The 15,030-nt window shown below is 36.3% G+C and overlaps 1 protein-coding gene across 3 annotated transcripts in view; it reads right to left on the bottom strand.

Annotated features, from left to right (window-relative positions):
- The window catches only part of LOC121421314 (fatty acyl-CoA reductase 1-like), a 56,430-nt gene that overhangs the window by 1,712 nt on the left and 39,688 nt on the right, over window positions 1-15,030 (bottom strand). For 2 of the 3 annotated variants that reach the window (XM_041615992.1, XM_041615991.1), the window contains exons 3-13: window positions 14,825-15,000; window positions 13,499-13,571; window positions 12,859-12,965; window positions 10,006-10,183; window positions 8,856-8,900; window positions 7,782-7,900; window positions 5,530-5,600; window positions 5,200-5,278; window positions 4,354-4,443; window positions 2,784-2,913; window positions 206-333 (exon numbers count right to left, since the gene is read on the bottom strand). In XM_041615992.1, coding sequence (XP_041471926.1) covers window positions 206-333; window positions 2,784-2,913; window positions 4,354-4,443; window positions 5,200-5,278; window positions 5,530-5,600; window positions 7,782-7,900; window positions 8,856-8,900; window positions 10,006-10,183; window positions 12,859-12,965; window positions 13,499-13,571; window positions 14,825-15,000 — 1,196 coding nt within the window. Of the gene's footprint in view, window positions 1-205; window positions 334-2,744; window positions 2,914-4,353; window positions 4,444-5,199; window positions 5,279-5,529; window positions 5,601-7,781; window positions 7,901-8,855; window positions 8,901-10,005; window positions 10,184-12,858; window positions 12,966-13,498; window positions 13,572-14,824; window positions 15,001-15,030 lie in introns of those variants that run through there. The other variant, XM_041615994.1, reaches the window with a different exon arrangement.

Consider the following 15,030-nt stretch of genomic DNA (forward strand, 5'->3'; position numbering starts at 1 on the left):
GACCTGATGGTACGTCCGCCCAACCAACAGATGCACTGGGAAGACTGGTAAAAATATAGCATGAAGACAAATAAAATATCAAATATAGATACGGATAATGATAAAGGCAAACATCAAATATAATAATAACAAAAAACAAATCAATCAATGATCGTTTCACATATATATATATAAGAAATTGTTGCCAATTTGAGGATCTGCTTACATTCTGAGATGACTGCGTGCCGCTGGAAGGGCATTCATATCTTCATTGAGAGCGAATCTCTTTATTCCGAGGCAGAAGGTCTCTATGTATGAAGGCCAATGAATAGGTCTTATATCCGTGAAGTATACCTGAAAATATTCGCAAATGAAGAAAACTTACGTAAGTTAATGTTAACGGGCTGATCCAATTGAATTGAACTAAAAGTTAAAAATTCACAAAGGTGGTTTTGAAAACCCACGGTTGAGTCCATGGTTTATGCAGATTTCCTGTATAGATTACGCTTAATTCAGCGCATATCTGGCGTGCGTATAAACAATTCCAATGCTGATGCGCTTTTGTCACAGTGCGCCAAATTGACACCTGTTGCTGTAGTTATCCACGCTATTTTATTCACGAGTCCACCATTTTTATTCATGAGACTCAATAATAAAATAGTGTGGATAACCTTGGCAACAGGCCTCAATTTGGCACACTGTGACAAAAAAGCGCATCAGCATTGGACATTTTTTATAAACGCTAAATTAAGCGTCATTTATACAGGAAATCTGCATAAAACATGGATTCAACCGTTGGTTTTCAAAACCACCTTTGTGAATTCGGGCCATTATGTTTCAATGGAGTGCACGTGGTAAATCTGTAGTGTAGTGGTTCTAACTCTTTTCTAGTAATCAGAGGGTCTGCTGCCTAGTGTCCTTTGGAAAGGCATTAATCTAAAATTTCCCACTCTCCACCCAGGTGAGTATTTCATAAAGCTCTTTGCAAGTTAACCCTAAAAAGACGGGGGGGGGGGGGATGATTCAGCCTCCCCCTCGACATTTTTCACGATAAATCTGCCGCTCGAAATTTTTTTGACCGCGTCGCTCGCTGACTTTTTACTTTCAAGTCTCGCGCAACTTTTGAGACCAAAATTGTGACCCACGGGTATGCGGTTCCGAAATTACGCAACATTTCATAAGTGCATGCAGACCCAAAATTAATCAAAAACGTGAATTTGTGTACAAATCCAATGCAAATAGTGTTTTTAGCCAAAATTCATAAATGTATCATTATTTTTCCTTTTACTGCTTAAAATCAATTAATTTTATCTTGTTTATGGTCAACATAAAGTCCCCGACAATTTCCATTTAAAAAATAATAAAAAACAAAAAGTCAAAAAACAAAGAAATACATAAGAAATTTAGAGAACAATAGAATACATAAGAAAATACATGTTTTTTTAAAATACAAGTTTGATCAGATTCCTATCTTGAGTATGTGAAACAAAAATTAGCATTTTAAGGGCATATTTTATTAATTAGAGCAAACTTATGATTTTACACATAAATTAGCATAATTAATGAGCAATGAGATTTTTCTGCAGAAATTGGTATTATAGTTTTGTAGATAATGCCATGGGTAACGCGCATGCCAATTTTCGTGGGGATCGCGCGATCAACGGCCGAGATCATAAGGAGGGCTGAATCAGCCCCCCCCCCCCCGTCTTCTTAGGCGTCGAAATAGCCCAGTCTATTTAGGGTTAAAGATCAAGTCCACCCCAGGAAAATGCTTATCTGAATAAATAGAGAAAAATCAAACTAGCATAGTGCTGAAAATTTCATCAAAATCTGATGTAAAATGACATTTTATAGTTTCGCTTATTTTTCACAAAACAGCGACATACACAACTAGGTGTGTCAGTCGATGATGTCCATCACTCACTATTTCTTTTGTTTTTTATTGTTTGAATTGTACAATATTTCATTTTTCATAGATTTGACAATAAGGACCAACTTGACTGAACAATATAGTATTAAACAATGCTAATTCCACATGTTCAGGGAGGAATTAATCATTGTATCACTTGACAATGAGGAAAAAATTAGAATATTTCATATTTCATATAATAAAATACAAAAGAAATAGTGAGTGGATGACGTCATCAGTTCCCTCATTTGCATATCAACCAGGATGTGCTTATAACTGTTTTGTGAAATAAAGCGAAACTTTAAAATGTCATAACTTTCTTATTTTACATCCGATTTTAATGAAATTTTTAGTGTTTTGCTTGTTGGATTTTTCTCTTTTTCTTCAAATCAACTTTTTGTTGGGGTGGACTTGTCCTTTAAGAGTGACTTAAAGAGCGACTGGTGATACTTTCTTGTGGTAAATGACCACAAGTTCATTAAATGTTCATTGGTGATTATTTAGAGCGTAAGAAAGGTTCACCAGTCGTTCTTAAAGTTGCTCTAAACTTAAGAACAGCTTTATGAAACACCCAGCCGGTACTAAACGGGTACCCAGTAGGATGTGAAAGTAATCATAACTTATCTGGTATTGTGTGCGCCTCACAGGCAACTGAGTGGAATACTCCCCAGGGAGTGGAAGAGGTGCATACATTGTGTACAGGAATGACGGACTGAATCCGATGACCAAGGTAATAATTAATCTGTGAGCACTTAGATACCTAAAATGTATACCTTAAGTGCACTATAAAATAAGATTATTTTGATTATATTAATGCGGGTAACCAATAAATCCTGGTTTATACAAGGGGACTTACGGGTGTTCCTAAGAATGTTTTTGGTCAATATCAATGTACCTTCCTGTCTTCCTCGCTCATAGCGGCTGAGAGGATTGCTGTGTTCCCATTGGTCCACTCCCATTGGTTGTTTGTGAAGTATTTCAGCGTGTAGACCATGTTCTTGATTTTGTGATTTAACTTGACCATACTGAAAGAAAAAAGATCAAGAGGTCATTCAACGATTGAAGCAATCATCATCATCATCAGCATCATCCTCCTCATCGTTTTAACCATCATTATATCACCATCATTGGCATCATCATCACCATCATCACCATCGTCGTCATAATCATCGTCATCATCATTAAAATCATCATCATCATCACCATCCTCATCATCATAATCATCATCATCACCATCAACATTATCATTATCACCATTATCATCCCCGTCATCATCATCATCACCATCAACATTATCATCCCCATCATCATCATCATCACCATCATCACCATTATCATCCCCATCATCATCACCATCATCATCACCATCACCACCACCACCATCATCATCAACATTATCATCCCCATATCATCATCATCATCATCATCACCATCACCATCATCACCATAATCATCAACATTATCATCCCCATCATCATCATCACCATCACCATCATCACCATAATCATCATCATCATCACCACCACAATCATCATCATCACCATCACCATCATCATCATCATCACCATCACCATCATCACCATCATCACCATCACCATTATCATCATCATCATCACCATCACCATCACCATCATCATCATCATCACCATCATCCTCATCATCATCACCACAATCATCACCACCATCATCACCATTATCATCACCATCATCATCATCACCATCACCATTATCACCATAATCATCATCATCATAATCACCATCACCATCACCACCATCATCATCATCATCACCATCACCATCATCATCATCACCATCATCACCATCATCACCATCACCATCATCACCATCATCATCACCATCATCATCACCATCATCACCATCATCATCATCACCATCATCATCATCACCATCACCATCATCACCATCATCATCATCATCACCATCACCACCATCATCATCATCATCATCATCACCATCACCATCATCATCATCACCATCATCACCATCATCACCATCATCACCATCACCATCATCATCATCATCATCACCATCACCACCATCACCATCACCATCATCATCATCATCACCATCATCATCATCATCATCACCACCATCATCATCATCACCATCATCACCATTATCATCATCACCATCATCATCATCACCATCACCATTATCATCCCCATCATCACCATTATCATCCCCATCATCATCACCATCACCATCACCACCACCACCATCATCATCAACATTATCATCCCCATCATCATCATCATCATCACCATCATCATCATCATCATCACCATCATCATCATCATCATCATCATCATCATAATCACCATCACCACCATCATCATCATCATCACCATCATCATCATCACCATCATCATCATCACCATCACCATCATCACCATCACCATCACCATCATCATCACCATCACCACCACTACCATCATCATACTTACATGGGTTTCTTGCCTTGTAACCATCTAACAAAGTCCATAGTGAATGCTGGAATCTTTGCTTCAATCATATTGTAATACTCAAAGGCAAACCTATCAATAAAGCATAACATATTACTTTAAGTTAAAGGACTAAATGTTGCAAGTATGTCACATTACTTTAAGTTAAAAATTACTTTAAGTTAAAGGAGTAAATGTTGCAAGTCTGTCACAAAGTAAACTGATATTTTCTGTTTAGGGTTATGTTTCTAACTTCTGTTTGTTCCAAATTACCTTTTGTGTGACACTATATTTGTTCCTACGATATTTGCAACAGGCTTTATTCATGTAAGGTTGAGTTCAGATTGCAATAGGGTTTTCTTTTTAGGTTCTAAGGTTAGGTTTAGGATATGGTACAGTGTTTAAATCCAGGGTTGAAGCTTAGTCATTTGATTAGTGTGTGGAATTTATAGCGGAGCAATTGTCGCCGGAACAAATGTTATCAAAATGACTTTTATACTGAGTCTAATGTAAAGTACGAGCAGGATTTGGTGATTCTTTCTCAACTGGACGCAACTGGGAATGTAAATATGACTAAGTCTAAGTCACACCTAAATCTTTGTGAAACACTCCAAGATCTTTTGAAAAATAAATATATGAAAAACAAAGAAAATAAGAAGTATTTGTTTTTTCTCCTAGGCAAGTAATTGCTTTCATCACAGTGAAGAATATTTTTCTTGTAAAGACCTAAGCTGCCCTTTTTTTCTTTTTGGGGGGGATAAAAAAAGTAAAGAGAGGTAAGAGATTGTTCAACACAAGTTTGTTTAGATGGATGTTTGGTTGCAATGTGATGTTCACAGGCCTACTTACCAAAATTTGGTGAAGCTACATTTTGGCCGTCTGAAGACATTTTCCAGTGGTGTTCTGTTGTACAGTTCTGAAACGAGTTCTGTGGGGCAAATAAAACACATAATACACAGGCTGTAAGTCATTTTTTTATCTAAATACCCCTCCCTCATCCCCATCATTATTAAAATGCAAATAAGATTAAAATTCAACAAGCACAAAAACACCCACTATAATCTATGAACAGGAAAAAATAATTTTCACCAATCTTTTATATTGTATACTATCAAATCTCTGTATTCTTGAAGAAAATAATGAAATTTAAAAAAATTAGTAATTTTTCTATCTACTTACTAGGTTGGTCTCCTATTAATTGAGGATTGGTAGGACTGGTTACCAAGTTGTAGATTGGAATGGTGGCAGGTCTGTGTATAATATAAACATATGAATTGGGTTACCAGTCTTTATTTATTGTACTATAGAACATTGTTTGGATTAACAGGACTGGTGACCAATTTGTAGACTGGAATGGTGGCAGGTCTGTGTATAATATAAGCATATGAATTGGGTTACCAGTCTATAAAATTCATTCTGCTATAGAGCCCAAGCTCTGAATAAATGAATCGGGGCATATTTTTGTATTTATGACTATATTAGTGCAATTCATGAATACATTGGTGTAATTCATAATTTACAGATATATTTAGGGTTCATAATTTTCAGGCTAAGGATGACATGTTTAATTACTTTGAAAAATGTTCCTTTCATTAAAATGTTACGTTCTATTTATTGTTTTCGTCTTCAAGTTATTCATTCTTTTGGTAACCTGTGTTGTGTTGCGGCATAGAAACTGAACGGTGTTGGGAGGTAAAGGATGCTTTCCATGGAGTGTTGTGGCCCAGTGGATTAGTCTTCTGACTTTGAAACAGAGGGTCGTGGGTTCGAATCCCAGCCACAGCATAAATTCCTTCAGTAAGAAATTTATCCTCACTGTTCTGCACTCAACCCGGGTGAGGTGAATGGGTACCCAGCAGGATTAATTCCTTGAATGCACTGAGCTCTGAAAGGCAGCTCGAGCTATAGCCAAGGTAGTAATAATAATAAACAATGCGACTCGGAATAGAATATTTCTGATAGATGGCGCTATATCAATGCCCACTATTATTACCTCCCTTTCCCCAGTACGGTCGAAGAAAATGGATTTTCCTTTTGACAGCTGTTATCCAAGTTGACGACGAACGCCGACGGGTAGCTAGTAATTTTATCCTGGGGCAACATGTCGGACGGGTTATTGACTGACAACATGAGAGGGGATGTCTGTACCAATTTTAATCTGAACCCTGCATTATTTGTACATATCGACCACATTCGCAATTTCCCGTAATTCGAGCCCCCAAGGCATTTTCTCCCAGCAGGTGCACTAGCTGCCAGTGGAATTTGTTTAGGTTCTTGTAAACCTAGTTTACCAACACAAATATATCATCTTCAGTGGCTTTTTTACGCTCAAACTCAGTGTTTTGACTCAAGTCAGATTTATCAATAGCTTCTCATAGTGAGCAGGTGACTTACCGTGTATAACACCATGTCTGTTTCACTATAAATCACTGTTTTGACTAAAGTCAGATTTATCAAAAGCCTCTCATTGTCGGCAGGTGTATAGCCATGCATTACGCTGTTTTACTACACATGCCACACAAAACTCCGCAGTAGAGTAGTATAATTTGGCCATTTTTTAAAGCAAAAACCTTCAAAAATCAACACCAATCTTGACTGAAGTTATTGACTGAATATCCCTATACATGTACTAGAAAGATGGCGTCATTATTAAAAGATGACATTTACCCATCGCACAGAAATTCAAATTTTCAAATTCAAATTTATTTTCATTCTTCAAAATGATACAAATAAGTACAAGATAGATTGATTCAATTTGAATAAACAATAGCATGAACAAAATTCAATATTGAAAAAAAAAATACATATTTGAAATTAATTTAAATATAAATTAACATACATGTCAAGTCAAATCAATACAATCAATATCATTAAATATAATTAAATCAATGCAATTATATATCATAAGAAGAATGGAGGGGTCCACTGAAAAGCACAGCTTGTATAATGTGGACCCCTCAAAAATAGATACAAGGAATATAGAAATATACGTAAAGTAATACATGAAGATAACGAAAAGGCAAATAATAATAGTAAATGACACGAAACAACACAACACAGGAACATGAGGTGGACAATAGGACGATTATGTCTTAGAGAGCCCCTGTTACAATCGGCAATGTGGCAGCGATGCCTAATGTCACCTCAATGCATTACTTACACATTTATATGTTTTGATTTAACAATCCAAAAGATGTGACTGGGCTTACTATCAGCGCTCTGTTATACTAACGTTTCTGTGCTGTCGGCACTGACATTTAGAACCCATGTTTTTCAAGTCATGTGGCTTCAGGCCAATATGCCGGCCTATCGGGTATTTGCAAGTTCTCTCTGATGCCTGTTTTCAGGCCTATCACGTTCAAAGGGTTAATCACATCGACAATCAAGGTTGGGGGGGGGGGCACATTCAAATTCAACTTCCATGCACTTACTTAGAGATACCTGTATGCCACGTTGCACCTATCATTGCATTTACTACAAAATCAACAGGAGAAAAATCCACTATGGCTTCTGCATTGCCGATCATCATCCTCAACAAGCCTTTCCCAACCTACAAAAATCGTTAAAGATAAAATGCCAGTTACGATTCCAAAATGGGTTAGTACAGACTCTAATAAACTGACCATCAAAGTGTCTGTAGTTATAAATGAAAAATATGTACCATAGGATTCTTGAAGGGATTGTGTAATTGCTGAGAAGTTGGGAAAATATTGGGTCTTTATCCAAGCAATAATATTACATAGTGTCCCACCTGTGCTTATCTGTGTTGGTGACCTTAAATGTAATTGTTTTTTTCAGCTTAGATTTCATGATTTTGCACAGTTAAGTCACTTCAGTGAATGTTTTACTGAAACATATCTAGATCTAGGGTGATATACTGATAATAAACCTTTGTTTTACAAACTTTCTCATGAGATCATTGCTTAAAACATATAAAAAACATAAATATTGAGGTATCCACATCTCCACAAAGCATACAGTGTGCTTGAATGACATCAATGCTCAAAAACGATAGCCAATATGAGAGGGAGCAAAAAGTAATCTGATTTTAACCCTTAATGTGCCATTCACTGTAATCAGCAAGTGCCATTTTTTTCAAAGAGTCTATATTCAATTGTTATATTTTTTAAAAGAGTCACTTCTGAGACAATAATATTAAACCTCTTGACCATAAGCTGAACTGAACAATGGAATCACTCATGCATGCAATGCTCTCCTCAAAATGCAATAGGCTTAACAATAGCTGTATGACCATTGCACGAAAATGTGTTCTTAGCACTCCAGTGGATGCATAGATATGCGTTCATGGCATGTTAAGGATGAATTATTTTTATCATTTTATTTTCACAAAACTCAAAACTGACATAATTTTATGGTATATAACCTCATAAATAAATTGCTTAACCCATTAACTCATCATATATTATATTTTATTCATTTCGCATTGATTTGTTAAGAGGTACCAGGGCAGAAAAATTCATTCAAGACTCCTTTTGTTTACTTACAGCAATGAAGAGTCCACTAGGGCCGTTGAAGTTATCGATCCATCCCTGGAAGAATAGAAAATGATGATAAAGCAAATATTATAAAACAATCAGTGTCAAAACAAATAGATGGAAGGTCATGAGAATGATTTCTGAAAGGTTCATTGCCTCTTGGTCTACACCTAATGGCCTGTATTCTGAAGTCAGGTTTCATTCAAGGTCAGGTCTAAAGATGTGGTTTAAATATGGAAAACCAGGGGCCCTTCTTACAAAGAGTTACTATATATAAATCGTAACTATGGATGGCCAGCAACATCATCATCTATTATGCATGATTGTTCAAAACATTTCTTAGCTATGATGTATATTCATGCATTCATTGTTTTCTTGAAAATTCACTGCGCTTCTCTTTGCATACAGAGGACATTGTGCATGTTTTTCATAGAAACAAATTATGACACTGATGGATTTCCATAGAGTTACGATTGGTCAGATCAATCATAACTTTTTGTAAGACGGGGCGAAGATGTTACACAGATTTTTGACAACAAAGTTACCCATAGGTGTTTATGAAGCAGGCTCTCTGTGACATACACATTTAAAATTGCTTTCAGTCTTACAGCCTATCTTAAGTTTTGATAGTTTATTTTGTTGTTTCGTAAAAGACCTTCTAAGCCATGGAATGGGCTGAAAAATTCAGGATATAATCTTAGCCTTCTAATATCCAATTATAAACATGTAAAGTAAGTGCTCATATGGCTATTTTGAGTAAAAATAAAAACATTACCAGAGAGAGGGCGCTAGATTTACATTCAAATCCCAATGGATGGAAAAAAATATCATATTAAAATTCTATTGGGTAAAAAAAAGGCATTCATTGACTACTATGCTTTTGTAATGTGTGACGCACGTGAGTCTTGATTGAGACTAGTGATTAAAAGGCAGAGATCTGAAACACAAGCAAGACCTCCCTGTCTCTGAAATTATGTGTCATCTATTGTGATGGTTTGGGAGTGACGTTTGGATTTGGAGAGATTGAGGATATTGTATAGTGAGATTTAGAGATGTCTTTGGCTACGTAACATAATGTTTAATGACACTTTCATGTTGTTCACATTACTGAACCGTTACCAAACTTAAGACAGGCTTTAACTTTTGAAACTTCACTTACAGGGAAGGGTTCCTTCCACGACGCTCCAACAATGGACGGCCTTGTGATGCAAATTGGCAACCCTTTACCCTCTTCTTTGACAACATACTCCGCCAGAGCCTTCGTGAAGGTGTATGTGTTTGGTCTCTTACCCAGCAGCATGGGGGTTAATTCCTGGACTATATCTTCCGACATCCACCTAAAAACATAAGGATAACACTTGTGTTATCTTGGTTATTATCATGATCAAAACCGGAGATGAGTAAAATGACATCATCAAAATACAATTTGTTACAACAAGAGAGGAGTTCAGAGGTTAAAGGTAACTAGCTTGTCTAGCTACAGGCTCCCTTAGGGAATGACAACCCTAGCTCGCTTCCGTACAGGCTTTGAAAGGGAAAAACCCTGTTTCAGTCCTAGGAGCAAGTGGCTTCGGCCCCTGGCTATGGTTGGTTTGGGTTGACTGCCCATTCCATCTAACTACGGTACTATTGTCACATTATTTAATTATGGTTTATTATGTGGCAGTCATGGACCAGTTTTCATCATTTTATAATGGCAATATCGGGCCCAAAGATCAATCTAAAAAAACAAAAACAAAAAACTTATAAATGCAATTATGCTTCTTTAGAAATCATCTTTTTAATGAGAAATGCCAACTTATTTGTGTGTTTAGGGTCAGTATTAACGACTGCCTTTTAAATGAACATAAAGCAGGATGCAACAAAAATGCACCCTATAAATAAATAAGGGTTGACTTACCCTATGGTATAAGGGTTGATTTACCCTATGGCATAAGGGTTGACTTAACCTACGGCATAAGGGTTGACTTACCCTACGGCATAAGGGTTGACTTACCGTATGGCATTAGGGTTGACTTATCCTATGGCATAAGGGTTGACTTACCCTACGGCATAAGGGTTGACTTACCCTACGGCATAAGGGTTGACTTACCCTACGGCATAAGGGTTGACTTACCCTACGGCATAAGGGTTGACTTACCCTACGGCTAAAGGGTTGATTTACCCTACGGCATTAGGGTTGACTTACCCTACGGCAAAAGGGTTGACTTACCCTACGGCAAGGCTTGATATTAGCGGTGGCCCGGGGCCACCAAAAATTCCTCTCGGGCAACCATTATTGAAAAAATGTTAAGTTTTGGTGGCCCGAATCGGGCAACCAATAATTTTCAAAGTAGCGCAATTTTTCTCCCGATTTTGCATGCATTTATCAACTTTCTACAGTTCAACTTGCAAGCCAATCATCATGCACCTTTTTTGTTAATCTACACACAAATACACACACACAAAGATTGCATAGTCATGACTGTATGTAGGCCTACCGCTAGCATACAGTAACTATTATTCAGCCGGCCGTGCCGGCTGTCTGGCTGAGCTTTGCATGCATGAAACCACTGCTGCCAGCTGTGAGCTAGCAGACTATTCAGACTCAGGGAGCTTCGATACGAAATGTTACTGCTAAGAAATCTTCCCTAGAACTTTGAAAATCTACGTCAAAGTCACATTTTACACTAATGAAATGCCCTTCTACAGTCCATATTACTGAAACCTGCATTAAAAGGAGGAATAATGACCTCTCTTTTGACTCAAAAAGACCGATTTCGAAATGCATTAATACACTTAAAACACATAGTTGAGTACATCACATTCCCACATGTGCATTTGTATGTATGTTGATAATTGGTTTCTTTCGAAGCTGTGTCTCCTCTAGCCAAAAATAAATAGACAGCTTCTTTCTTTCTTGTTCAATGACTTCTTAAACCACTCTTAAGGAAGTAAATACTTTGGGAAGGCATTTCATTGATATGAAATGTGAATTTTTCCATCATTTGTTAAATATAGGGAAGGAATTTTCTCACTGTTTTTTCCAGATAACTTTTGCCGTTTTCTTATCTTTTTTCTTTCATTTTTTTACAGTGATTAAACCATTTATACCTCTTCCCATTGAATATGCCTGATTAAAGAATATGTTTTTCCTGAATACTAATAATAACAATTTTTGCCATTTTTTACAATTTTGTCTTATTCATTTTTCTTACATTTTCTTTTGTTTTTTTTCTCAAATTTTTTCCTGTTCTTTGTTTTTTCTTTCATTTTTTCATTTGTTTCATTTCACTTATTTCACAATTTTTGTTTTCTTTTTTTCAATATACTTTTCTGAAAATTATTTTTGTTTATTTCCCCCTTTTATACATTGTTCTAATTCTGCAGCATATTTTTCTGTGATTTTCTCCTGCTATAATCAATATGCTGGAAAAGAGAAAATAAACTTGATTTGGGGCCTGCATAATCTAGGTTTCACGATCAAAAAGGAAGGAAGGAAAAATCATTGTTTTGTAAATCTATCTGAGTTTGGTATATGCACTATTGATTTACTTTACCATAGTGTGTGTCTATACAGAGATTAAAAGTCCACACAACCTGGGAACAGTACAATTCTTTTATTCTCTTTCACTCATTTCATATTTACATACAAGATGTACAAAGAATAGTGGTAGTGACTGCAGAATATTTCAGAAGTTTGTTTTATTCATTTCAATTAATGTTTTTCTTTATATTTTTCAGGCCACCAAACTTAACTGCTGGGTCACCAAAAAGAATTGTTTGAAGGTTTTGGTGGCCTGAATGGGCCGCCACCAAAAAAAGTTAATGTGGAGCCTTACCCTACGGCATTAGGGTTGACTTATCCTCCGGCATAAGGGTTGACTTACCCTATGCATAAGGGATGACTTACTATACGGCATAAGGGCTGACTTACCCTATGGCATAAGTGTTGACTTACCCTATGGCATAAGGGTTGACTTACCCTACGGAATACGGGTTGACTTACCCTACGACTTAAGGGTTTACTTACCCTACAGCATCCAAGATCTTGTATGGGTCAACAGGAGGAGGGTAAAAAACTTCTTCTATCTTTGTTCTATCACAGTAAGCATATGCTGTCGATACGTGTTGAAATACCTGTAAAAAGAGGACATGTTTGGAATATTGAATTGAATGGAATTTATTTGTTGGGAGAAATCACTTTCAAAGTCTGATATACTAGTAATTATGGAGCAAGGCATGTATGAGGTAAGATTTAAGTAGGCATTATTGGAAGATTGTATTTCAAGCTTCTTCTTTCCTATTTTCTCTTGGCTTTAATGGCATCAATCAGAGTTTGACTATTTTCACCTTGGAAGCTTTTCCCTAAAATAATAATTAAAAAATATCCATCTTTTCTTTTCTATTTTTTAAAAAATCTAGTTCTTTCTTTCCTATTCTTTCAATGCCTTTTCTCTTGTTGTTATTTGGGTTTTAATGTGAATATTTTCCCACATTATAGGAAAATTCTTATCTCCAGGCATAAACAATAAATATCGGAGTAAAGACATTTTAATAGATCATCCCACCACCTTGCTTAATTTCTTTTCTCAAACGTTGCAATTACTAGATGCAATAATTTTTTTTGCAAATATCTAAAGAAATTTAATTGCATACTTTTTTTGACTTACCAGTAGTTTTTTCATGCCTCGGCTCAGTTCCAGTATTTTTCTTGTTGCTTGTACGTTCATGTGGAGGGCAAGTCTGGGTACAAACACAGAAATAACTTGGGTTTAAATCACTCTGCATGCATCTCAAGGAATGAAGTCTCTATTTTCTTCATCATGCTCATCTTTTTTTAAAGTAGATGTTAACAACAGTTAAGATTTCACTCAAGCTGCTCTCATTGAACATTACTCAAAACTCCGCCAGGATATCAATGCTAAGGCTATTAAAAGTGACTTTGATACACAGTGCGGCCCCAAAAAACTAAACCGAGATTTAGCGATGATTTATCGTAACTTAATCATAAATAAAACAGACAAATGACCTACCAATGTAAAGCTAAGAATCTCCTCTTTCATCTGATATTACTTAGATTTCGTGAGACAAAAGGGCAGGGAAACACAGGGGCTCAGGCCGATTGTGCCCCTGAATTGCTCAATAAAGCCCTGGGCCCCGTCTTACAAAGAGTTACAATTGATCCAATCAACCTAAAATATATGGAAATCCAACAATGTCATAATTTTTTGTCAACGAAATTTGAACAATGCCCTTTGTAAAGAAAGAAGAAGCAAACTGAATTTTCAAGAAAACAATGGATGCATGATTGTTCGTCATATCTAGAAAATATTTTGAACAAACATGCATTTTAGATACATGTATGTAGACATAGCTGGCTTTCCATACTTACCATTGATTGGATCAATCGTAACTCTAACACTGGGCCCAGGAAAAATCCCCATTCACTGTTAAAGCTTATTTAATGTATTGTAAAAAGCCCCCGAAAATAAAACAAATAATGTTTTGCATGCACAAAGTGTATGACTTGAAATGCAGTAGAAGAGGTGAAGGTACATTAATCATTTAGGCATTGGTGGATCGGGGCATCTGGCCTGATTACCTTTTCTTTCCACATTTTTTTTTAGCTTGTCAAATTTTTTGTGGACGAAATGACCTTCAATTTTTGGTGAAAACCATTTTTTTTTGCTTGTCAAATTTTTTGTGGACGAAATGACCTTCAATTTTTGGTGAAAACCATTTTTTTTTTTTGCTTGTCAAATTTTTTGTGGACGAAATGACCTTCAATTTTTGGTGAAAACCATTTTTTTTTGCTTGTCAAATTTCCTTTTGGGAAAAATGTGCCCCCCACCTTTCAAAAAATCCTGGATCGGCCCCTACATTTATTGTAATACGGTGAAAATTAACTTGGATTCAAAACACTTTTTCATGAAATAATTGTTTGTTACGACTACTTTCTTTTATACCTTAAAAATCATACATTTAGGAATACTTACGATAGCTTTTCATCAAATCTAACGGTGGCTGCCATGTGAAACACAAGCTCTGTCTCCTCCTGAAGTGTTCTAATGTCTTCTTCTTTTAACCCTAGGTCGGAGTCCATGAGGTCGCTCTCAACGGGGATAAGTTTTGACTGGAAGTTTGGCTGCGCTTCCCGGACTTTATCAAACAACTGGGGATCAGAAAGAAATATCAGTTTAGT

This window comes from Lytechinus variegatus, chromosome 9 (genome assembly GCF_018143015.1).
Source record: "Lytechinus variegatus isolate NC3 chromosome 9, Lvar_3.0, whole genome shotgun sequence".
NCBI lineage: Eukaryota > Metazoa > Echinodermata > Echinoidea > Temnopleuroida > Toxopneustidae > Lytechinus > Lytechinus variegatus.